Raw genomic sequence first — 26,515 nt, forward strand, 5'->3', positions numbered from 1 at the left:
TGCTTTGGAGTGCCAGAAAAACACTATATGGGGGAAATGCATTTGAAACATGAAATACCAAGTTCCATTCCTAAGAAAATAAAGAAACATCCGTTTCTTCATTTCTCAACACTTTAGCTTTCTCCTCTGCCCAACTGAAAGATGATTGTGGGTAACACAGAAAGACACACATGGATATAGACACACACACACACACTATACATATATACACATATATATACATACATATATATACACACATATATACACATATATACACACACACACACACACACACACACATATATATATATATATATATATACATATATATATATAATAACTATTAGTAGAGAACTCTGCAGTCTATAATCATAGCTTCTTTCCCACCTCAGCCCAATTAACTTCTAGGCTGTCTTAGTTGGGGTTCCCACTGATGTGATAAAACACCATGGCCAAAAGCACTTAGGTTTTATACAGCTCTCAGCTGAAGGGAGTCAGGGTCAAGCTCCAGGCAGGAATGTGGAGGCAGGAACTGAAGCAGGAGCCACGGGGAAGCACTGACTATTGATTACTCCTCCTGGCTTGCTCAGCTTGTTCTCTCATACACCCCAGAGCCCCCTGCCCAGGAGCAGCAGCACCCACAGTGGATCCTCCCGTGTCAGTTACTAATCAAGCTTTCAGAGGCATTTTCTCAGTTGAGGTTCCCTCCTCTCAGGAGAGTCTAGCTGCTGACAAGATGACAAGCTATGCAGCACAGATGACTGTTGAATGGGCACATTCAGAAGTAAAGTTTGCAGTGCGACACAACAGCCTCCAAAACAGTCGCTCCCAACCTGTGGGCTCTGGTCCCTCTGGCAAACCTCTATCTCCAAAAATATTTACATTATGATTCATAACAATAGCAACAATTATAGCTATGAAGTAGCAATGAAGGTAATTTTATGGTTGGGGGCGTCACTACAACATAAGGAACTATATTAAAAGGTCACAGCATGAGCTAGAGAGATGGGTTCAATTCCTAGCACCCACATGGTGGCTCACAACTTTCTATAAGTTCTGTTTCAGGGGATCCAACACCCTCACACTGACATGCATGCAATCAAACACCAATGTACATTAAAATAGGAAGAAAGGAAGGTAGGTAGTTAGGAAGGAAGGTAGGAAGGTAGGTCACAGAATTAGGAAGGTTGAGCACCACTGCTCTAGAAGTCAGATTTGTCTTATCGCCAATGTCTAGGCAGAAGTGGGCTGGCTAACAAATCCCAAAGTAAGTGCTAAGAGAACCAGACCTTTGGTACCCAGTGCTACTTACAGGACAGTATGTGATAAGGCCATAGGTTAAAGAGAACCCCGGTAGATGCCCCTGTGATGACAGGAAGCATGCAGGGTCTGCTGATGTACAGAAATTCTGAAATCCCACCAGCCAGATGGTACACATGTCTTGACGTTTAGTCCATACTCTTACGTTGGGAAGGAATGCTGCTTGGTTCATAACTAAAGACTCAAGCTTCTGCACCATCCATCATTTTCTATAGAAGTCTTCTCTGTACTTTGTCTTTTCTTAGCTTGCTTTCTCCTTGAAGAGTTTTGAAAGTCCGAAGACCCTTTATTTTGTACTCGCTTTCTTCTCTTTGAATCTAAGGTGACAGTAGCCCTGACAATTTAATCCTTTTAACAGCTTTATGGGTCTCTCATTTATTTCATTGAAGATCACTTTATTAGCAAAATCAGACCCACAAATCTTTTCAAGATAAGCCCTTCTGAAGTCTGCTGACATTGCTGAAGGACACTGCACTTTAGTAGTTCCGAGTCCATTTCGTCTGACACCAGTTTCCATATGCATGAGGCCCTAACCAAGAATATTATAGGCACACACTCTGTCATCTCTAGACCTGTCCTACATTGACTTTAGTCTGGAAGCCATTACTTCATTTAGTGTCATTTTCCATTTGATAAAGCTGGGCACTTTCTCAACTAGCAAACTCTGGCCTCCTTTATCTAAGGATGTTCCTTAATCCTATGCATCCCTCCCAGATTTCAGCACAAGCTGGAGGTGAAGCTGGGAGGAGCTTCAGCACTGCCTGGAAAGCTATCTAGATCCTTTGGTTTGTTAGACCTTTGGCTACTTTCCATGACACAGTAGGTAACAGTGTTGATGAGGCACTTCCTGATGCTTCTGAACAAATAGCCCTTTTCATTGTCCTCAGCTCAGCCTCTGATGGGATACCATGTTTCTGGTCATCTTCTCTTTGAAGCTTCTTAGGTATCCACTAATACTTTCTTGTGTCTTTATAGATTTTTCTTTTCTGTTCCAGTTCCCTGCCTACATCTTGGGCTTTTGTTACAAGAGCACCAGTTTATAAATAACAAAATCTTAGTTGTCTATGGTATCTATAAAATCATCACAAAAAACTTGAGTACCTAGAACAGTAATAATGAGGAGGAGGAGGATGGTGGTGGTGGTGATGATGGTGGTGATGATGATGATCATGAGGAGGAGGAGGAGGAGGTGGTGGTGGTGGTAGTGGTAGTGGTAGTGGTCGTAGTTGTTGTCGTCAAAGGTTTTTGTTGAGGAATTTCAGAGCCTGATTGATAGTTAAAACTCAAGGTCTGAAAAGATTGAAATTAAGGCATCAGCCAGAGCTGCAGTCCAGCCCCCGGAACGGCCATACTCATGTGCTCCTGGTAGGAGGTCTCAGGTGCTCACTGTGAACATCTTTCCCCAGAGTTGCTTGTGTATCCTCTTGATGTGGCAGCTGGGTTCCCCTAGGTCAAGGAATCTAACACAAAATGAGGCAGAAGCCAATGTTTATGCTTAGAAGTTATTATCATTTCTGTTATGTCCCAGGGGTAAAACAAGAATCAGTCCTGTCTAATGTGGAAACAATTACACAAAGAAACATAATAAGAAGCAGGCATCATTGGGCTGTCTTAGAAATGAGCTTGCAGAGGCTTACTGGCTAGCCAGTCTAGCCAATTAGTAAGCCCCAGGCACAAGAGACCTTATCCCAAGAAGATAAAGTGGGGAACAATGCAAGAAGTCACACAACACTGACCTCTGACTTCCTAACACACACACAGGAACACCAATAAAAGGGAGTGTCTAGCTGGGTAGAATTATCACCACTGAAGTAATTATTTAATCTCAATCAGGAGGTTCTACTCCACCCTTGACCATTCAGTTCCCAGATAAAATCATAACCTTTACATTTATAAGTCTTTAAAGCAGGAGAGCTGGGGCACAGATCTACCGTCTATGCTACTATGTCTATTTCCCGGCCAATAACCCCAAGATATGACTTGCCATGTTCCACCTGCGCTGCTCTTACTCTGACTGGCCAGCCCTCGTGGTGTCTCCTCTCCCCAGTCCTCCTCTTCCTCATGTTCCTCTCCTCAGACCCCAAACTCTGGGCAATGAAGCCCCACCTACCTCTCTCCTGCCTAACTATAGGCTGTAGCTGTGGGTATCTTTATTCAACCAACAGTTTTAAATTAAGGATATATGTGAGGATTCCCTCATCCCTGAGACAACCAGATCTTGAGGACCAGTATTTAGCGTTACAACACCAGCAAAAGACCACACCTCAGCATAATCACTATTCTTAGATGTCATGGGGAGATTGAGTGATGCAAAAACCAAAGAGACTGCTGTATTGGACATTATTGATAGCTTCATGGCTGAAAGAAAGATCTTCATTTGGAAAGATAAAGATAGAAACCACACTCTCTCTATTAAGCTGGGAAATGAACTGAAAGTATGAAAGTGAGGAAGATAAGCCTGGAGTTTTTGTTTGGTTAGCTTCGTGTTTTTGTTCTTTTTAAAAAAATGGATATTAGATACAAAAATCACAAGGCCAGAAAGAATTTTTAAATAAATGTAAGCATGCTCATATGAAAATACATTGCAGAGAGATTGATAATAGCGAATAGAGAAAGAACTATTGATGACACAAAAAGACTTAGTAAAAAGGAAGTTTCAGATGTTAACGACTGGTTGACTTTGGATGGGAAGAAGTCCACAGCGGATTCCTGTTGTTGCTCACCAAAGCACACCACACACCACACTTTAAGCTCCTGGTCTTGAGTACTGTTAGAGGGGTTATAGGAACCCCCAGCTTTCTCTATTCAGTAAGCATCTACTGAAGGCCTGTCGCAAAACATGACTACCACCATTATGGCCTCCTTTCTTGTCCACCTTTCACTCCAATGTACCTGCCTCTCTGACCTCAGAGGAGGCCCCTCTAAGTTGTAGTTGGCCACAAATCTTCTGCGTAGGCTCTTTGCCAGCTTAATTTTGTGACATGCTCTGCCCAATGATTCTAAGAGTTCTTACCTGAGGTACAAGTTCAAGAACTCTTATTCCTCACATGGCTAAATTGTGTCATCCTAGGTGGTTTTCTCCATACTGTATAGATTTTTTTAAATCTGATATGTACACACACACACACACACACACACACACACACACACACACACACACACCATCAATACAGCCAGACTCTTGACCAAGAATAGCTGCTGGTCCTCCCCATCCCTGCTGTTCTGGTCACAGGTGCTACAGACCAGGCATATGCTTCAAGTGGAGACAATCTCTAGGCCCAAGTGTGTGCACAGTTTCTCACACTCTTATTTAACCTAAGTTATTCTGTAAAAATTCTTATTTTTCATAAACTAAATCTGGATAGAATACTTACTGAGTAGTGCATACTTATAATAAATACACATTAAATGTGCCACATGCTGTCTTTCTCTGTAATCATGGAAATCATGCCCCAGAAATCTACCGTGTCACCCTTGTTGTTTAGGGCACAGCTGTCTGCAACTAGCAAGTCCACTTGGGAAGGAAGGATTTTATGCCTTGCTCCGCAGTGACAGTAACAAGATTCTTTTTATTGTTGCTGACATCAAGATAGCTAAAATCAACAGTGAGGTAAACACTTCTTGGAACCATCTGGCAAGGATTTTAATCCAAAGTATTCTGTAAACATTGATTCTATTTGAGAACCAGGAACTACTGTCCAGTTCTGTCAATTGCTTCCTTACTTCATTTTTCAAGGCAAGCAGAAGAGCTGAAGGAGATCTCTACCCTTGGTCTCTCGGCTTTTCCTTTCTTCACGTATCTTACTTCCCTCAGGAAAGTCATATTACTCTGCCAGACCTTCCAGTGCCTTCCAAACTCACCCATAGGACTAACTGAGACCAGAGTGGGTTCCATCACTAAGTATCTAGCCAAGATGGAATCCCCTCACTCCTTAAATTACACACTGGAGTTTGAGGCTGAGCTTCTCTCCCTGTGCGTGTTTCTCCTTAAGAATCACCTGCATTGCAGCCTTTCCTATCTTTATAAGAGATTGCCATGATAGGGCTGTGGTAGGGCACTTCCTCCCATCCAGAGCCCCTCTCTGGAGTTTTCTACAAACCTGATTGGGAAGGCTGACTGGGGGTTATTTTAGCTGTGAGGTTCAGAGAGGAATGGCTGCTGGGACTGCTTATGGTCTCTCTGCCCCTCCCCTAGCAGTAAATTCTAGATGTTGAAATGTAGCTTTGAAGACTTCATGCTAGAGATTCCCTAAGCTTCTTACAAGGCTTCCCACAGGCTAGTATTCTGCAAATGTGAGTGTTCTCAGCTCTCGGTGTCTAAACATAAAGGTTCTTCACAGGGCTAATTGTAAATGGGAAGTTCAATGCAGTGTAATTGGAGAAAAGCTGCACAGCTGGGCTGTTGAAGCATAGTATTTTGCCATTTTTAATTTATGGTAAATACCAATTAGGAATGTTACAAAGACCTCAGCACATATACCATGATTGTTTTTAATTATAACCCATTTTCATGAACCTGTGTGACACACATTAGCCAAGATAATGGCATACTGTTACACTTTGGCACTTCTGATCATCTCTGTGCTTTTAATTATTCCCAGGATATTGAAGAACTTATTATTTAAAGGTTAGAATAATGCCCAAGATATGAACAAACCCAGTGAGTGTCAGACACTAGGAATGTTGGATGACTTCACAGTTATGAAATTATTTCATTTCTCATGATAATTCTTGACTTGCCAAGTTAGTGAATTTTTAAGAACTCTGAGAGCAGATTTTAAGATAAATGTGAACTAACCCATTCTTGTGGAGTCAGGGGCTTCCCTCCAGGCATCAGTTCATGTTTGACTTGCCTGGCTCCCATTTGGGGACAAAATGAGTTAGGACAAGGGCTTAGCACATTCCCTCCCTGGGAAAGAAAAACCAAGTGCACAACTCGGAGCGGCAGTTGCCATGGATACTTCAACCTTTATAAAAATGTTTCCTCTGTATGGCAACACAACTTAGTTCAGTAAAATAAAGATTTTTTATTTCTTTTCTGTCCATCTGTTGCCTTCTTTTTTCTTCTAACTAAAAGTTTAGAGATAACAATTTTAGTTGACCAAATTATCATAATGATCAAAAATAAATTAAATTCTCAAAGAGCCTCTCAGTCTTTTCTGAGGACATGTGTTGGTATGCCTCCTAAATTAAATTTTGCTGATGTCTCTTACATTTGAGAGTAACTTTTAAAAAGTTCAATTCTAACTTTGGATAGGTTTCTTCTCATTTGCACTTATGTATAATCACAGCAGATCTGTAAACAAACACAAGCTGACAGTTTTGATTCGCAAGCCAAGAGGACTTATGCAGTTTATCTGAGTGACCATCAGAGGGCCTCTCCAGTTTATCTTCTTGGCGTCTGTTTCTGAGCTCTCCTAGATTATCCTTTATCATATCTAGCCTGCCTATTCTACAAATTCATACTTCTAAGGAATTACAGCCAGCCAAATTCATGAGAACCATCGACTGTCAAGCTGTCCAGAGAGTATCTGTGTGCATCTCAGCAACACCGAGAGTGTTAGTATAATGCCGTTTAAAGGTAAGGAGCGCCATTGTTTACTGACTAATTAAGAGGGAGAGGAATCCTCCTCACCTATTTACACATTTACAGGCACATCACACAGAACTTAACACAGCCCTCTCTTTCATAAAATCCTTCTCTATCATTGCATAAATATGAGCTGTGTATTTATATCTGATTTCATTATCAAGTATTCAAAATGCCAGTAATGATAATTATAATAAATGAACAAGCTTACTTATTGAACCTTTTTGTTAAAAAAAAATTTTTTCTGAATTTGTCTCCCCTGACCTCCAGCATTTAAAATCGATTGCTCTTTGAAGCAGAGGGTACCTGTGAGATAGCCCTTGTTAAACAGGTAGTGTCCCTGCTGTCCCTGCTGTCCCTGCTGTCCCTGCTGCTTCCTGTAATATTCCAGAGACTCATCCTGCCCCATAAAAGTTCTTGAACAGATTTCACACACAAATATGTTAAAATAGTGATTATTCTAGAGTGCTCGGTAGAAAAGTGTGGTGTTGAACATTGTAACTTACCCCCGAAGTCCAGATGGCCATTATAAACGTAGGATGGGTGGTACAGCACACCAAACTCTTCTGAGGACTTTTGGTAAAGTATGTGGGCAACATTATGTCCTTCAGCCAAGCACGCTCATTGTTTCGGCGCTTCTGCCTTTCATGCTTTGGTCGCTCGTGTTTATTGATTGGAGGTTTCCAGGGGGAGTGGCACTGGCTGACCAAGGCTTGGCTGCTTTGACCCTTCCTTTCTTTACCAGGCCTTCTTGCTAACCGTACATCTCCACATCCCAGGTGTCTGTACGCACACCTCTTGACTGCCCAGAAGTAGGATTTGCCTTCTTAAAATAGGCACTTCATTCCATTGGCAGGCTCTATTTGGAATATGAACAAAACTATTAGAAGAAAGGACACTAAAGATTTCTCAACATAAAATTAATTTGCTGAACTATGTTGGCAGAAAATATGAGTTTGGATCCATTGCCTGCCACTTTATGACTTGTCTTTGTTTCTCATGCAGCCAGTATGCTCTGTAGGCATGGATCTTATACAGAGAGATCCCCGTGCCTCTCACTGTCACCTGACTGCTAGACTTTTGCTCGCTTTTATTTTTCAGAATTACAATACTGTTATTTTTCTTGCACTCCAGGCTGTCTTTGTTCATGTTATTTGTTTAAATAAATATGTGCTCCGGTCAAACTTTCTGTTCTCCCAGGAAAACACTTCTGGAACACAACAGCATTCTTTTCTTACTACTTAATAAAATTTTGCAATGTAAATCTCCTTATTTCATATGTGTTTTTCTACTTTACTGTTAAGGTTTGCTTCATTTTTCTCTGTACCCCCTTATGTGGTACAGTTAATTGGCTTACTGTTTAATAGCTGTAGATCTCTTAAAATATTAAATAACATTTCAACAAAAGCTTCACACAATCATATTAAACTGATCTAAGTAACATAGGAATATGTAAGACATCAAATTTAGCAAGCTAGACACTGAGAGACGTGCTGGACAGGCTGAAGGTGAGCTGAAGCTTATGTGACCATTCTAAAATGCAGGTGGGAGGCTTTGACTCTTATAGGACTCTTACTAGGATCTTATTGCAATTAACACAGACTCTTACGGTAAAGTACATGGAAGCATGCAAAACAGACACGCATGTAAAAGGAAAAGCACGACCCAAAGATGATCCCTGTGAACACTCTAGCCTGTGTCTAAACGTTTTCTCCCTTGGGAAAGAGGGAAGAAGAGAAGATTTTGTTCCTTTTAATCTGCTATTGTACACTTACTGTCCTTATACAGGACCTGCATTTAGTTCCTGTTACCCTAGAGCTACTAAACAAAAGGTTTAGTTCCGAGAAGCGCATCAGGTGCTCCACAAGTACCTATAACTCTAGGTGCAGAGGCCTGCCACCTCTTCTGGCCTCCATGCACGTGATGTAGGACATCATAGAAAACACGAAATAAACCATTTGATAACCATTTGATTTTAAGAATAATGAGGCTCTGAATTAGCACATGGAAAGATCTTATACTTTCTACTCCACAACTGTGGCCCTGAAGAGCTCATTTGGGCTTTTGTTTTCCATGTCATTACGGTTTCGTGGGACAGTTACTGTGAAGGTTGAGCAAGGAGAGCCTGTCAGACTTATAAAGTTGTACTAAGGAGCAAACAGGACAAGAGATAAGCAGCACTTTATATATGCATGTGCATTATAATATACATATGTGTAATATCCATAGTAAGGGCCTAATGGACATAGCTGTTAGTAACTTTGCTATATTTTCTTTTTAGTGACTTTCTCATATTTGTATATATTATTGTTTATATTATAAATTGTGCTGGAACAAAAGTACATCTAGGTAAATCACTGGACATATTTACATAATATCTCTTGCCAATATTTTATGTGACATTAAGATTCTTATGTAAATAAATTCGTATATAAATTCTTCTATAGAGCTGGCAAGTCACTAAGTATCTGAACCTGAGGTTTTCATACAAGGAATACCCTCTAGCTGAACCATCCCAACTACCACTTTGTGACATGTCAGGTTTCTCTCTTGTATAAGTTGTTTTATACAGATTACACAGCATGTGTAACCTTTGTTGAGCTCAGGCAATCCTAAGGAAAAACTCGGAAGTATTCAGCAGCCATGCACCATGGCAGTGGTCACCCTCAGTGGCCCGTGCACCATCATGGCAGTGGTCACTCTTAGATGCTTTAGAAAGGCTTTCATAAGTTAGCCCTCTTCCTCTTTTCCTGTTCCTACATGAAAGAGTCCAAGTTCCACACTAAAAAACAACTCAATTTTGTTTCTACCTAATCATTCTTTTTTATGAGAAGTTGTGTTCTACAAATGTGAAAGGCTCTCTAGGGTCCAGGAAATGTCAGTGTTCAGTAATGATGCTATCAAGCCACTATGTAGAGTTATTTCTGCATGACTTTATCGTAATGTTAGCTGATGAGCATCCTTAAATCGAGTTTCTGTGAAAACTCACAATGCAAGATACATTTCCTCTCATTGTCCTGCTAACTTCCCAACGTTACGCATTCCCTTAAAGCAGGCACTGCAAATGAGTAGGTGAACTTTGCTTTCCAGATAATATTTTATTTTATTTTATTTTATTTTTATTAACTTGAGTGTTTATTTACATTTCGAGTGTTATTCCCTTTCCCGGTTTCCAGGCAAACATCCCCCTAATCCCTCTCCCTCCCCTTCTTTATGGGTGTTCCCCTCCCCATCCTCCCCCCATTGCCGCCCTCCCCCCAACAATCACGTTCACTGGGGGTTCAGTCTTAGCAGGACCAAGGGCTTCCCCTTCCACTGGTGCTCTTACTAGGATATTCATTGCTACCTATGAGGTCAAGAGTCCAGGGTCAGTCCATGTATAGTCCTTAGGTAGTGGCTTAGTCCCTGGAAGCTCTGGTTGCTTGGCATTGTTGTACATATGGGGTCTCGAGCTCCTTCAAGCTCTTCGAGTTCTTTCTCTGATTCCTTCAACGGGGGTCCCGTTCTCAGTTCAGTGGTTTGCTGCTGGCATTCGCCTCTGTATTTGCTGTATTCTGGCTGTGTCTCTCAGGAGCGATCTACATCCGGCTCCTGTCGGCCTGCACTTCTTTGCTTCATCCTATATAAGTAAGATTTTTTTTAATCTTAGTTTTTATTCAAGCTGCTCACCTATCTTATCACTCTTTGTTTCCATGATCTCTCTCACATTTGTATTAAATTTTTTTCATACAGTATGTTTTGATCATAGTTTTTTCTCCCCAGATCTCACCCTACTTGATGTTGTACTATCAGTATCTCCTTTGGCTCTTACACAGCACATTGATTTGTAGTTTAATATCATTGTCTGCATAAGATACAGCTTCTATCTTGAAAGAATATTTAAAAGGAATTTTTAATATTGTGATTTAATTTAATTCTTATTTTGTGCATGAATGTCTCTACTAAAATTTGTGAGAATTTGATTTTGGTTAGTCTCGTTAACCTTGATTCATTTATTTAATAAATGTATTAAATGCCCACTGTGGACTAAAGTGTTATGTTAATGAGTTTAAAAGTTTAATAAATAAATGGTGTATAGGTTTTAATATATTAACATATGTAAAACTTATAGGTTTAAGACATATCAATATATATCCAGTTGCTTATTGCCCTTGAATTACATCTCAATGTTTTACCCTCCTTAAAATTTTCTATAGTGAGTTCAATGCATTGAAGAAAATCTTTGTAGTTGCTTGAATTTTTAGTTTCTCATTAGAACATTTTACACACCTGTAGGGGAAATTATAAGCCACAGAAGCAAACCTCACTTATTTTTTTAAGGTATAAAAATTTTACAGTCATTTCTAAGGGAGTAAGGAATGTATCCGTTCACAGGAAAGTCTTTGGCACCTTCCTTGTGTGGATTTAAGTATGTTGTGCCGCATCTATTCATGTATTCAGCCTTTCCCCCTTCCTAGTGGACTCTGTTCTGGATTGCATCTTAGTTTTGCTTCTTCTTGAATATATCAATTCAAGAATTCTCTCTTTAGGCATGTGTGTGGGTGGTCCTCAGGGCTGATCTCTAACTCCCTGACCACTAATTCTGTTTTATTTTGTACAGAAAAAAAAAATGACTTGAAAGCTGTGTATGCTCCCATCTGAGGTCCTCAGTAGGAAAATTACACATTTCTCCTGCCTGGCAGCACATCCCTGGGCCCTGCTGAGTAAAGAAAGCATAGCCCTTCGGGATCCCCAGCAGTTGTGACCACTATCCTTGCCTTACAGCTGCCTTTACATGGTCATTTAAAAGTTCCAGGAGTGACTCCTGGTTCACTTTTCCACTCAGTGGAAAAATATTAAGCATTACTTAAATAGTCATAAAGGAATGAAAAGTCTCAATTGATGGGAGGGTGGTAGAGGAAGTGAGTCAGTAAGGGAAACTCTTCAAAGAAAGGAAGTAAAAGAAAACCCCCAGGAGGTGATAAAGAAACAAGAAAACCCTGGGCTCCAGACAAAAGGGATAATAAGGCCCTTGCCCTTCTGGCCCTGCCCTAAGTTGCCTCTCGCTGACATGCAGCCTTTGTCCCTCTTAACCACTTACTCACTCTTCTGTAAACACTACATGCAGTGTGTTAGGGCTCCATGGCTAGTGCTAATTCCTGAATAGATCACAGACTCTGAGCTTCATAAATTCATGCCAGCTATCACCTAGGCTGCCTGTCGTAACTTCTACCTTTCTTTTCTCCAGCCAGCTGACACTATTAACTGTGTGTGACTGTTGCTTTTCAAATCTCCTGTCCCTTTGGCGTGGAATGAACTGTGGTCTTTTCCAATAGAAGTTTTCCCCCAAACTGAGCTCCAGTTGTTATGAAGCTCTCCTAGTCACAGGAGCCTGGAGCAAGCCCTCCTTGTGTGGATTGCCAGAGCACCCTGCTCTTCCCCACTGCTGCTGTGCTTCCTCTGCTCTTGAGTGTCTCCCTAGAGGATCATCCACTCCTGTTGGCTCAAAGAGCACACCTCATCTCTTCACCAGTGCCTCAGTACTACCTTCCTTATGAGGCCCACATAATAAAGATGAGCTGGATGGATGGCAGAAACTATCTCATGGAAATTAGGTAGTCTCACATAAATTTCATCATTTTTGTGCCAGATTTTATATTCATGTCTAGAAATTAAAATCCAGATAGGAATATTATTTCTCAAGCGGAAACTTTAGCCAGTGCATATAAGACGAAGATACTTCCCATCATAGCCTGTGGGACTGTCTGATCACTGCTATCTGTGGCCAACTAGTGCCAAAGGTTCCCAGGCATAGTGACTACCACAGGTAGACTGATGTGCTCCTGGGCCTTCTGAGATCCTTCTCATAGACTTTCCTCCTTGAAAATTATATGCCTGAAATTCCCAGTGATAGATACTTCTTAATGGTAGACCAGAACACTGCAAGTCCTTAGTTGATGCATATGGGGAGAAGGGTTATGTTTTCTTCCTGCTTGGCTTTTCTGTGTGAACTGAATCCAAATGAATCTGAATTTTAGTTATTCAAAGAATATTTCTTTGCCAACATTTTGAAAACAAATAACTGCCAAGGGAAGCCTAACAGTATATTCCTTGGTGATACCAAGTCATTAAAAGTTGTATGCAGGAAAGATCAGCTATAATTAAACTGAGCTCATATGCAAATGTACATATCCTCAATTAAAGTCACATTGTATATATTAAAAACCTCCGAGCATGTTCTCTGTGGCATGTTCAGAAAATCCAGCTGCATTGACCTTAAGTAACTTTCCTCCTTGGGTTTTGTTTTGTTTTGTTTTCCTGCTTTGTGTCATTCCCAGCTACTAGTACCTCCAAAGAAAACAATTTTATTTCCTTTAGCTTTGTGTGGATTTGAACTTTATTCCCAGTTGCTGCTATTAAAAAAGAAGAAAGAAATGTCTCCAGCCACTGCTATTGTTTTTATCTCTCCTTTTCTCCCTTGTAGCTAATATCTATGCATCAAAGATACTCTAATACATATATATTATATGGGAGACCCTATTTTTACTAAGGCTACTTGCTACCCTGTAGTCTTACCATTGGTCTTCTTTTTTGGAGGTCCTCTCACTGTGGCCATGTTACTTCGTGGTGTGAAGGAGGATCTGAAGAAAGGCCATACATAATAAAAGCAGGAGGAAGGCAGGGGATTTAGGAAAGACTTACACAGACACTCTCAATCAGAGTGCTACGATAGTCCTCCACCAAAAAACATCTGTGAAGACTAGTGACCTTGGGAAATTTTCTTTTCCTTTTATTTCTTTTTTTTTCCCCATCTTTATTAGATTGGGTATGTATTTACATTTCAGATGTTATTCCCTTTCCCGGTTTCCAGACCAACAACCCGCTAGACCCTCCCCCGCCACTTCTATATGGGTGTTCCCCTCCCCATCCTCCCCCCATTACCGCCCTCTCCCCAAGAATCCCATTCACTGGGGGTTCAGGCTTGGCAGAACCAAGGGCTTCCCCTTCCACTGGTGCTCTTACTAGGCTACTCATTGCTACCTATGAGGTTGGAGCCTAGGGTCAGTCCATATACTCTTTGGGTAGTGCCTTAGTCCCTGGAAGCTCTGGTTGGTTGGCATTGTTCATATGAGGTTTCAAGCCCCTTCAAGCTCTTTCAGTCCTTTCTCTGATTCCTTCAATGGGGGTCCCATTCTCAGTTCAGTGGTTTGGTGCTGGCATTCACCTATGTATTTGCCATATTCTGGCTGTGTCTCTCAGGAGAGATCTACATCCAGTTCCCATCAGCCTGCACTTCTTTGCTTCATCCATCTTATCTACTTTGGTGGCTGTATATGTATGGGCCACATGTGGGACAGGCTCTGAATGGGCGTTCCTTCTGCCTCTGTTCTAAACTTTGCCTCCCTATTCCCTCCCAAGGGTATTCTTGTTCCCCTTTTAAAGAAGGAGTGAAGCATTTGCATTTTGGTCATCCTTCTTGAGTTTCATATGCTCTGTGCATCTAGGGTAATTCGAGCATTTGGGCTAATAGCCACTTATCAGTGAGTGCATACTATGTGTGTTTTTCTGTGATTGGGTTGCCTTACTCGGGATGATATTTTCCAGTTCCATCCATTTGCCTATGAATTTCACAAAGTCATTGTTTTTGATGGCCGAGTAGTATTCCATTGTGTAGATGTACCACATTTTCTGTATCCATTCCTCGGTTGAAGGGCATCTGGGTTCTTTCCAGCTCCTGGCTATTATAAATAAGGCTGCTATGAACATAGTGGAGCATGTGTCTTTGTTATATGTTGGAGCACCTTTTGGGCATATGCCCAAGAGAGGTATAGCTGGGTCCTCAGGTAGTTCAATGTCCAATTTTCTGAGGAACCTCCAGACTGATTTCCAGAATGGTTGCACCAGTCTGCAATCCCACCAACTATGGAGGAGTGTTCTTCTTTCTCCACATCCTCGCCATCACCTGCTGTCACCTGAGTTTTTGATCTTAGCCATTCTGACTGGTGTGAGGTGAAATCTCAGGGTTGTTTTGATTTGCCTTTCCCTTATGACTAAATATGTTGAACATTTCTTTAGGTGCTTCTCAGCCATTCGACGCTCCTCGGCTGTGAATTCTTTATTTTTAGCTCTCAACCCCATTTTTTTAATAGGGTTATTTTCTCCCTGCAGTCTAACTTCATGAGTTCTTTGTATATTTTAGATATGAGCCCTCTATCAATTGTAAGATTGGTAAAGATCTTTTCCCAATCTGTTGGTTGCCGTTTTGTCCTAACAACACTGTCCTTTGCCTTACAGAAGCTTTTTAGTTTTATGAGATCCCATTTGTCGATTCTTGATCTTAGAGCATAAGCCATTGGTGTTTTGTTCAGGAAATTTTCTCCAGTGCCCATGTGTTCGAGATTCTTCCCCACTTTTTCTTCTATTAGTTTGAGTGTATCTTGTTTGATGTGGAGGTCCTTGATCCACTTGAACTTAAGCTTTGTACAGGGTGATAAGCATGGATCGATCTGCATTCTTCTACATGCTGACCTCCGGTTGAACCAGCACCATTTGCTGAAAATGCTACCTTTTGTCCATTGGATGGTTTTGGCTCCTTTGTCAAAAATCAAGAGACCATAGGTGTGTGGGTTCATTTCTGGGTCTTTAATTCTATTCCACTAGTCTATTTGCCTGCCTCTGTACCAATACCATACAGTTTTTATCACTATTGCTCTGTAATACGGCTTGAGTTCAGGGATAGTGATTCCCCTGGAAGTCCTTTTATTGTTCAGGCTAGTTTTAGCAATCCTGGGTTTTTTGTTATTCCAGATGAATTTGCAAATTGTTCTGTCTAACTCTATGAAGATTTGGATTGGAATTTTATGGGGATTGCGTTGAATCTGTAGATCTCTTTTGGTAAAATGGCCATTTTTACTATATTAATCCTGCCAATCCATGAGCATGGGAGATCTTTCCATCTTCTGAGATCTTCTTCAATTTCTTTCTTTAGAGGCTTGAAGTTCTTATCATACAGATCTTTCACTTGCTTGGTCAAAGTCACACCGAGGTATTTTATATTATTTGGGACTATTATGAAGGGTGTCATTTCCCTAATTTCTTTCTCGGCTTGTTTCTCTTTTGTGTAGAGGAAGACTACTGATTTATTTGAGTTTATTTTATACCCAGCCACTTTGCTGAAGGTGTTTATCAGGTTTAGTAGTTCTCCAGTGGAACTTTTGGGATCACTATATTTAAGTGATATGATATACTATCATATCATCTGCAAATAGTGATGTTTTGACTACTCTTTCCAATCTGTATCCCTTTGATCTCCTTTTGCTGTCTGATTGCTCTGGCTAGGACTTCGAGAACTATATTGAATAAGTAGGGAGAGTGTGGGCAGCCTTGTCTAGTCCCTGATTTTAGTGGGATTGCTTCAAGTTTCTCTCCATTTAGTTTAATGTTAGCGACTGGTTTGCTGTATATAGTTTTTACTGTGTTTAAGTATGGGCCTTGAATTCCTGTTCTTTCGAGGACTTTTATCATGAAGGGTGTTGAATTTTTGTCAAATGTTTTCTCAGCATCTAATGAAATGATCATGTGGTTTTTATCTTTCAGTTTGTTTATATAGTGAATTACGTTGATGATTTTCCGTATATTAAACCATCCCTGCATATCTGGGTTGAAGCCTACTTGATCATGATGGATGATTGTTTTGATGTGCTCTTGGATTCGGTTTGCAAGAATTTTATTCAGTATCTTTGCATCAATATTCGTCAGGGAAATTGGTCTGAAGTTCTCTTCTTTGTTGGGTCTTTGTGTGGTTTAGGTATAAGAGTAATTGTGGCTTCATAGAAGGAATTCAGTAGTGCTCCATCTGTTTCAATTTTGTGGAATAGTTTGGATAATATTGGTATGAGGTCTTCTATGAAGGTCTGATAGAATTCTGCACTGAACCCGTCTGGACCTGGGTTCTTTTTGGTTGGGAGACCTTTAATGACTGCTTCTATTTCATTAGGAGTTATGGGGTTGTTTAAATGGTTTATCTGATCCTGATTTAACTTCGGTACCTGGTATCTGTCTAGGAAATTGTTCATTTCCTCCAGTTTTTCAAGTTTTGTTGAATATAGGCTTTTGTAGTTGGATCTGATGATTTTTTTAATTTCCTCTGATTCTGTTGTTATGTCTCCCTTTTCATTTCTGATTTTGTTACTTTGGACACACTCTCTGTGTCCTCTGGTTAGTCTGCCTATGGATTTATCCATCTTGTTGATTTTCTCAAAGAATCAGCTTTTGGTGATGTTGATTCTTTGTATAGTCCTTTTGTTTCTACTTGGTTGATTTCCGCTCTGAGTTTAATTATTTCCTGCCTTCTACTCCTCCTGGGTATATTTGCTTCATTTTGTTCTAGAGCTTTTAGGTGGGCTGTCAAGCTGCTGATATATGCTCTCTCCTGTCTCTTTCTGCAGCCACTCAGAGCTATGAATTTTCCTCTTAGCACAGTTTTCATTGTGTCCCATAAATTTGGGTATGTTGTACCTTCATTTTCATTAAATTCTAAGAAGTCTTTATTTTTTCTTTATTTCTTTTTGACCAGGTTATCATTGAGTAGAGCATTGTTCAACTTCCATGTATATGTGGATGTTCTTTCCTTATTGTTATTGAAGACCAGCTTTAGCCCGTGGTGGTCTGATAGGATGCATGGGATTATTTCTGTCTTTCTGTATCTGTTGAGACCTGTTTTGTGCCCTATTATACGGTCAATTTTGGAGACAGTACCATGAGGTGGTGAGAAGAAAGTATATCCTTTTGTTTTAGGAGAGAATGTCCCATAAATATCGGCTAAGTCCATTTTGTTCATAACTTCTGTCGGTTAATCTGTCTATGTCTCTGTTTAATTTCTGTTTCCATGATGTCTCCATTGATCAGAGTGGGGTATTGTAATCTCCTACTATTATTGTGTGAGGTGCAGTGTGTGCTTTGAGCTTTAATGAGGTTTCTTTTACGTATGTAGGTGCCCTTGTATTTGGGGCATAGATATTTAGGATTGAGATTTCATCTTGGTGGATTTTTCCTTTGATGAATATGAAATGTCCTTCCTTATCTTATTTGATGACTTTTCATTGAAAATTGATTTTATTCGATATTAGAATGGCTACTCCAGCTTGCTTCTTCACAGCATTTGCTTGCAAAGTTGTTTTCCAGCCTTTTACTCTGAGGACGTGTCTGTCTTTGTCTCTGAGGTGTGTTTCCTATAGGCAGCAAAATGCTGGGTCCTCATTATGTATCCAGTTTGTTAATCTCTGTCTTTTTATTGGGGAATTGAGTCCATTGATGTTGAGAGATATTAAAGAATAGTGATTATTGCTTCCTGTTATCTTCGTATTTGTAAGTGAGATTATGTTTGTGTGCTTGTCTTCTCTTTGTTTTGTTGTAAAACAATTTCTTCCTTTCCCTAGTGTGTAGCTTCCCTTTTTGGGGGGTGGGGGGCTTTACCATTTATGATCCTTTGTAGGGCTGGATTTGTAGAAAAATATTGTGTAAATTTGGTTTTGTCATGGAATGTCTTGGTTTCTCCATTTACGTTAATTGAGAGTTTTGCTGGATACAGTAACCTGGGCTAGCATTTGTGTTCTCTTAGGGTCTGTATGACATCTGTCCAGGATCTTCTGGCTTTCATAGTCTCTGGTGAGAAGTCTGGTATAATTCTGATAGGTCTGCCTTCATATGTTACTTGACCTTTTTCCCTTACTGCTTTTAATATTCTTTGTTTGTTTTGTGCATTTGGTGTTTTGACTATTATGTGACAGGAGGAGTTTCTTTTCTGGTCCAATCTATTTGGAGTTCTGTAGGCTTCTTGTATGTTTATGGGCATCTCTTTCTTTAGGTTAGGGAAGTTTTCTTCTATGATTTTGTTGAAGATATTTACTGGTCCTTTGAGCTGGGAGTCTTCATTCTCTTCTATACCTATTATCCTTAGGTTTAATCTTCTCATTGTGTCCTGGATTTCCTGTATGTTTTGGGTTAGGAGCTTTTTCCATTTTACATTATCTTTGACAGTTGTGTCGATGATTTCTATGGAATCTTCTGTTCCTGAGATTCTCTCTTCTATCTCTTGTATTCTGTTGGTGATGCTTATATCTATGGCTCCTTGTCTCTTCCTTTGGTTTTCTATATCCTTTGTGCTTTCTTTATTGTTTCTATTTCCATTTTCAGTTCCTTCACCTGTTTGGTTGTGTTTTCCTGTAATTCTTTCAGGGGTTTTTGTGTTTCCTCTCCAAGGGCTTCTACTTGTTTTCTTGGGTTTTCCTGCATTTCTCTATGGGAGTTCTTTATGTCTTTCTTAAAATCCTCCATCATCATGATGAAATGTGATTTTAAGTCTAGATTTTGCTTTTCTGGTGTGTTTGGATATTCAGTGTTTGCTTTCGTGGGAGAATTGGTCTCTGATGATGCCATGTAGTCTTGGTTTCTGTTGCTTGGGTTCCTGTGCTTGCCTCTTGCCCTCAGGTTGTCTCTGGTGTTACTTTGTTCTGCTATTTCTTACAGTGGCTTGACTGTCTTATAGGCCTGTGTGTCAGGTTGCTGTAGACCTGTTTTCCTCCTTTCTTTCAGCCAGTTATGGAAACAGAGTGTTCTCCTTTCAGGTGTGTAGTCGTTCCTGTCTACTGGTCTTCAGTTGTTCCTATGGGCATGTGTCCTGAGTCCACCAGGCACGTCACTTGGAGCAGAATATTTGGTCTTACCTCTGGTCTCGGGCCTGAAGTCGCTCCTCAGGCTTGGGTTTCAGCTCTCCGTGAGGGCAACTACCAGAAGGGCCTGCCCCTCCTTCTCCTGGGTCCCTGCGCATAGGGGGCCCAGATGGCCCTAGGCATTTTCCTCTAGAGTCAGAAATGTGGGCAGAGAGTAGTCTCCTCTGGTTTCCCAGGCGTGTCTGCCCCTCTGAAGGTCTAGCTCTCCCTCCCCTGGGATTTGGTTGCCGGGAGCTGTTTGACCGGGTCGTTCGGATCTGAGTGCATCCGAGCACAGTCTGGACGCAGGGCTCCTGCAGCTTGACTGCTCCCATCTTCCTGTTCCCAGAGGCCCTATACAGTTTCCTCTTGGGCCAGGAATGTGGGCAAAGGTGCGCAGAAGAGGCAGTCTCTCCTGCCCTGCAGTCTCAGGATTGCCCACATGTCTTGGCTGACCTTGGGAAATTTTCAAGCTGAAGCATGTCAAGGCTCTTCCAGAAGCTGAAATTGAAAGAAAGAAAAAATGTGCTTCCATGAAAACTTTCATCTTGAGGATAATACCATGTCTACCTTTAATGCATCTTCATAGATCTGTAACCCTGTGAATGTTTTCAGTCACTGAGTCTGTGGTTGGTAGTGTTTCTTCACCTTTAGTTAGGTGAACTAAAAAATGGAGTGAAAAGCCTTGCATTCTGTATCATATAAACCCTTAAAAAGTTTGACTTTTCATATACTTCCTAAGCATATCAAATATTGTTTATATATTTTAGAAAGAAATATTAATTCCCATGTATTTAATATGCCTGAAGTTAAGCTGATTTTCATAGGGTAATTTGGTGATTACTAGCTAAAGGAAACTCAGGATTGACAACAGTCTCAATACTGTATAAGTAACTCAGGATTGACAACAGTCTCAATACTATATGAGTAAATGAGACTATGCACCCAGAGATTAAGTTGGTAAGTTACAGTAATCATATAATACAAAAAATAAAAAAGCCAAAGACATTTATCTCATGTCAAAATATTGAGTGTATTTCTGATTTAATAATGTGATCTCATAAGAGATATATTAAGTGAATTTTGTCTTCTATGTTTTTTCAAAGAGTAAAATATTCAAGTATTAGTAATTTAGAGTAAAAAAAAAAAATAGTGCTATGAGCAGACGTAAGCTGGATATGCTATCAGGCAAGACCAATGTTCTTTGATCTCACACTTAAACCTCCTGTCCTCCAAATGAATGAAACGGCTTTTCCTCCTCAAATGTTCAGCAGACCTTTTGCCATTTGATAGAACCGTTATTTCAAACTGTGATGTGGAAAGCAACATTGACTCTGTGGCACATGTGCTATTCTTAGCCTGTGAACTGAGCTGGAAGCTGATGAGTAATGCAGGTTAGAGAGAAAACACATGCTAGAGATTACAAATCGCAAAGTCTTCCAGCAACAGACTTTCTGTTCAGGACTAGAGTTTTGTTGGCATGTTTGGCATTGTGATGATTATTGTTTTTCTTTCCAGCTGTTACACATCTGTATTGAAGGCTGGGGCAACTGGCGTTGGTCAGAGCCCTTCGTTGTGGATCACACCGGTACATTTATTAGGACGATTCAGTACAAAGGTCGAACTGCTTCACTCATCATCAAAGTTCGGCCGCTCAGCGGAGTGCAAAAACAGGTGAGTCTCCTTGTATTCATGACCCAGACATCTCCTGAATCTTTGTGTAATGGGCATGACCCTTAAATGTGAGCAAGTGACACGGAACATGGAACGGTGGTCATGTCTACCTGCCCTCTGACAGCGTGCACATGAATACTCAGTGCTGGTGATGAGGTTGAGGATGGCGCCTTCAGTCCCTTTGTGCCTCATCCTTTACAGGAGCTGCTAACGAGCAGTAAAGTTTACTGATTTTGGTTCCACCTTTTCTCTCTGTCACCACCTGCCTTCTGGTAGAGGTGCTAATGAGCTGTGAAATAGCCAAAGGCCTTTCCTGAGAAGGAAAAGAAGCAAAGAGTAGTAGAGGCTCTTGGATAACCCACCAGTAGATAACCAAGAGTTGCTTCTCATGCATGTGCACACAAGAATAATGTGTGTGAAAGTGTTGGGATAGTCTCCTGTGACAGACTGAGCCTGCGCTCCAACAAGCTTTGCTTTTCCTAAAAGTTAATATTAACTGCAGTAAAAATTCACTGCAGTCTAACTCTTGGCATATAAAACCTCAGCTCTCAGCACATATTTTTACGTATTTTATAAAACTTCCTTTTGGCTGTTTTTGAAGTTCTAAGACTTCGAAGGGGGAAAAGTATCTGACACTTTTTTTCTGTGTTCTTAAGATGTGAAAATGTGGTTTCTAAAAGATGTTTTCGAAGCATGCAGCATATGACAAAAGTAGAAAGGAAAAAAAGGAAGTATTAAAAATCTGAAGACTGGATTTGTTGTAAGGGTTTTAACATACACGTTTGCATCTGGGTTGTAACAAGCAAAGCAGAGACTATATGAACTGACGGCATGACAGGAGCAGCCTTCCTCCTGGGAGGGGCACCTCTCATGGAGCAGCAACTGGCCAGAGGGAGAGTAGGCCCCACCTACCGTACATCCTTGATTAGACCTAAGTCTAATCAGGGATCTGAACTCATAGTTCTCATTGCCATGGAAAACAGCAGTGGAAAGAGAACTTACAGCAGAGGAAGACAGGAAGCAGGGGAAACAGTGTCCTGATAAACTCACCACCCCTCAGAGTTCTGCCCATACAAGAGCAGGGTAAAATGCCACATACCAAGAGGGCGACACAGTCTTTGTTCTCAAGTTGCAAATTCATGTAAACCCTGGCCTGTATACTACTGGCAGTAAGTGTGAAGGGAATTTAGGGGCCTCATTGAAAAGATAGTGCTTCATCAAGTTTTTGGAAAATATTTAGAATTTGGATTAAGACAAGATACTCCAAACATTGTCAAATAGACAAAGACATAGACATGAAACAAATGAGTCTTTCTGAAAGATATATGAGCGGTCCTACCTGTGGTATGAAGAAGTCTAAGGCTAGAGCTCCTGTCTGCCCTGAGCTCTTAGTGGTTGTACCCTTGCATGATAAATGTATACCCATCCTCTACTCTATCCCTTGTGGCCATCTAGAAGTACATCACCTTCCCATATCCTAGCATGTCTGAGAAATGGCCCCTCAGCCGTGTTTGAATCCCTCATGCCTAGTAACCCTTTCTTGTTGTTGCTATCTACCAGCTACTAGGACATTTATTTCTGAAACTGGATACAAGTCTTTTGACCATTCCACCAAGCTTTTGCTGCTGTTCATAACTGTCAGACATACACAACAAGTACACAGTTTACTGGGGGGGAGGGACTCTGCAAGCCTCCGTACGTAGCCCCTTATTCTATAAGGCACAGACAGCAAAAACATGCTCAGAAGGCTGTGTTACTACATCCACATATGAATATATGTATATATATTCACATAAACACGTGTACATAATAAAGAAAAAGAGGCTACCAGTTTGAGAGTTGGGATGGGACATGGGAGAAGTTAAAGGAAAGGGGAATTGATGTAGTTAGATTTCAATTAAAAGTATATTTAGATAGATAGATAGATAGATAGATAGATAGATAGATAGATAGATAGATAGATAGATAGATAGATAGGGAAAAAAAAGAAAGCCTTTCAGCTTGGAAAGAGAGAGTCTCCCAAATCCCAAGATTGTAACAGTACACCAAATATAAAGAAAGAAGTTTTTAAAGTCTTATCAGTTTTCCCTCTTTTGTGTGCTTCCCACTCATATACACAAGCAATATTTTTTTCAATTAGATCTCATTTAATTTCTATATCCATGATAATTTAGTATTCAGATCTGGTGGTGGTATGGAACATACAAAATACAAGATCTTTTTTCAGCTGATGAAGTTAGAAAGAAAGAAATTAACCAAGTTTTGCCTCATTCTTGTCTTGGCCTCTTTCCTTCTCTCCCACCTAGATTTAGTAGTTGGCAATAAACAGCAAATGCCTAATTACTGAGCCTCAGAGGATGCTGGTCCCTGGTGAGCTTTAGACACATTGATATGCCCCTGACAAAGGAGAGTTGTCCAGAACACTCTCTAACAGCGATACTTGGTCTGCCTTTCTTACATCATTTCTCCTGATTGAATGGAAACTGGCTATGAACCATTTCCCGAGATCTTATGTGCTGTGCAACTACTCACGCACCCATGTTTGCTTCCTGTCTCTTCCCTGAAGGATGTCCTGCCAGTCTAAAGGCTCAAATGCATGTACTCGTGCATTTCTGTACATATACTTTTAATCTCAGTTAAGATACCATTTTCCAGTGCATCTGGCATCTGGAGTTGCTCTTTCCTATCTCTGCTCTTCTTGGCACTGATCTAATAACAGCTTTGAAACCTGCTAAGTAAAATCATATGCAGAAATCTTCCGTATGCATCTTTGTGGCTTTGGGGAAAGAGAAAAATTAGTGTGAAACCTGGAAATGTGTATTAAAGAGAAACACTACATTTAAAAAAAATTAAATAGCTGTCTTCAACTGATAAATTAATCTTGAAGTTCTAACCATAATTTGCAAAATAAAGGCACTGTAGGTTGCCCAGTTTGAAGAAAAGCAGACAGCTTTGCTGTGTCCAGTTCCCTGAAAGAACATCCTTCCAGTGAGTGGCCATTTTGGATTTCCCTTTATCCAAGTTGTCTTCCTCCCTGGACATTTTAAAGGATTTTCCCTTTTATCAAATTTGAAAACCTATTTAACAAGCTTTTTTACTTTAAAATGAAACTATAAAAACCCACCAAGAGGATCTTTGTCTTTAAAAGCAGTGAGTCCCAGATGGTTGCAAAGATGTTGTGGTTTTTGTGAGAGAGCCAAATTCTCTCCTTTCTGCTGGGATACAGAGGTTGTGAAGGAAGCTTCATGCGTACATATTGCCAAGCTTGGATCTATTAAGAGTAAGCCAGCTAGATAATATTAACCTTGGAGTCTTTGAATGTTTACTTAAAAGTAGGTGCTACTATGGCATCAAAAGATGCACTACCACAGTGCCTAGTAATCCCCAGCATATGTTAAGGAAACATTTGCCCATTGATTTAGGGCTCATGGTTGAACTTTATGGTTTGTTTTTGTGAAAGCATAGTTCTAAAACATTATAATGGCTAGCATCTAGGGGAAGTGTAACAGTGACGAGCAGCTTGTTTTACAGATGTGCGTCTAAAGAATTAAAGCATAATTCTGACGCAAATGTTTAAGGAAATGTTGGAGGTTGGAGAGATGCTTAAAATGCTTAATAACTTCAGCTTCAGGGGACTCAAAGCTCTCTAGACTCTACAGGTACCTGCACACATGTGAACCAAAGAGACTGCAGCACTCATACAGCATCAATAAAATCAATAAGTAATTTTTTAAGAATAACATGCCAAGTCCTTGTACTCCAAAATATTCGGAGTCTTATTCTAGGGGCTTGTTCTGAACACATAATAATTCATCAAATATAACTATTCATGGAGCTGGAGAAGATGACTCAGGAGTTAAGGTCTTCCAGAGGATCTGAGTTTAGTTCCCAGAGTGGCTCACAACCGTCTGTCAGTCCAGCTCCAGGTGATCCACACTCTTTATGGCCTCCACCTTTTATCATGGACACACCCACATGCTTATAAATAAAAATCTAACTTCCTAGTCTCAAGATGGCTACATAGTCTCAGCATATGCTCTTACAAGACTTAGTGACAGATGCAGAGGGACTTTGTAAGTCCTGGGTTATCTCCCTGACCATTGCAGAGTGAAATCCTCATATAAAAAACAAAACTCCATGTTTACCCTAGGCCTTGGCAACAGGAGAAGGAAATCACCTTTTATCACCTGTTGGACAGCTGAGGGCCATGGGAGGTATCTGGGTATCTTTGATAAAGGAAAAAAGACAGGCTATGAAATGAGAAAGGAACCAGAGGTGCTTGGCAAGTTTGTGTTCCTCTTTTTCTTGTAAAATCTAAGTTTATGAATAGGTATTAGGTTTTTAGGACACAGCTTATTGGGGCTTTCTTCAGTATAGACTATGGCGGCCTGGCAAGCTACTCAATACCTGCATACCCGTGTTCTTGTCTTACCTGCTAAGTTAGAGTTCTCTGTCAAAACAGAGCCGAAAATAATATGAAAGAATCAGTTGATTAGTTGTTCGATTGATTAATTGATTATAAATCAGTTCCCATTACTTATGGAAACAGAAGTCCCAAGATCTGCAGTCAGCAAGTGTCAATGTGCTGTTCCAGTCTGACCCTGAATCCTTAGAACCAGCAGAGCTGCGAAAGCTAGCGAGTTTCCATTTGAATGAGATGGCTAGGATCAGTGTCCCTGCTCAGTCAGCAAATACATGCCCTCCTACTTAGCTCTGGTCCCATTGACTGCTTGATGCCCTTATATTGAAGGAGGGACAGTCTTCTCTACTTAGTGTGCCTGTTCACATGGTAATGTCATCTGGAAATGTCCAGGATGAATACCATTTGACTAAATGCCTAGGCAGTCAATGTACAGACAAGTTGATACATTAAAATTGATTATCATATGCTTAGACCCATAATAATAATATGTGTATTACTGATATTATTTTATAATCTGAAAAGCATCACAAATAAAGAATATAGCTTGTAAAAGTATTATATTTTAGAGACCGGGATAATAGTTGAGTGATAGTGCATTTGCCTGAGATGTGTAAAGCCCAGGATTCAATCTATAAAACTATAAAATAGGAAGTTCTGTTTTCCTTAGTCCTGGTGAATATTCATATTACAGAAGGATTTTCTTCCTAAAATATTAACTGTGCAAGAATGGATTTTAAAAATATCTTTCCAATTTCAATCAACTCAAGAAAAATATTTCTTACTTCCTCCTATGGCTTATATTCTTAGCTGGTTGCAAAATTAGATAACCCATGGGTT

At 40.3% G+C, this 26,515-nt stretch overlaps 1 protein-coding gene across 12 annotated transcripts in view; it reads left to right on the forward strand.

The window, feature by feature from the left end:
• Positions 1–26,515, forward strand: part of Vps13b (vacuolar protein sorting 13 homolog B) — a 576,579-nt gene that overhangs the window by 494,392 nt on the left and 55,672 nt on the right. For all 12 annotated transcript variants that reach the window (XM_039079215.2, XM_039079218.2, XM_039079219.2 and 9 more), the window contains one exon: positions 21,100–21,255. In XM_039079215.2, coding sequence (XP_038935143.1) covers positions 21,100–21,255 — 156 coding nt within the window. The remainder of the gene's footprint in view (positions 1–21,099; positions 21,256–26,515) is intronic.

This window comes from Rattus norvegicus, chromosome 7, assembly GCF_036323735.1.
Source record: "Rattus norvegicus strain BN/NHsdMcwi chromosome 7, GRCr8, whole genome shotgun sequence".
Taxonomy (NCBI): Eukaryota; Metazoa; Chordata; class Mammalia; order Rodentia; family Muridae; genus Rattus; species Rattus norvegicus.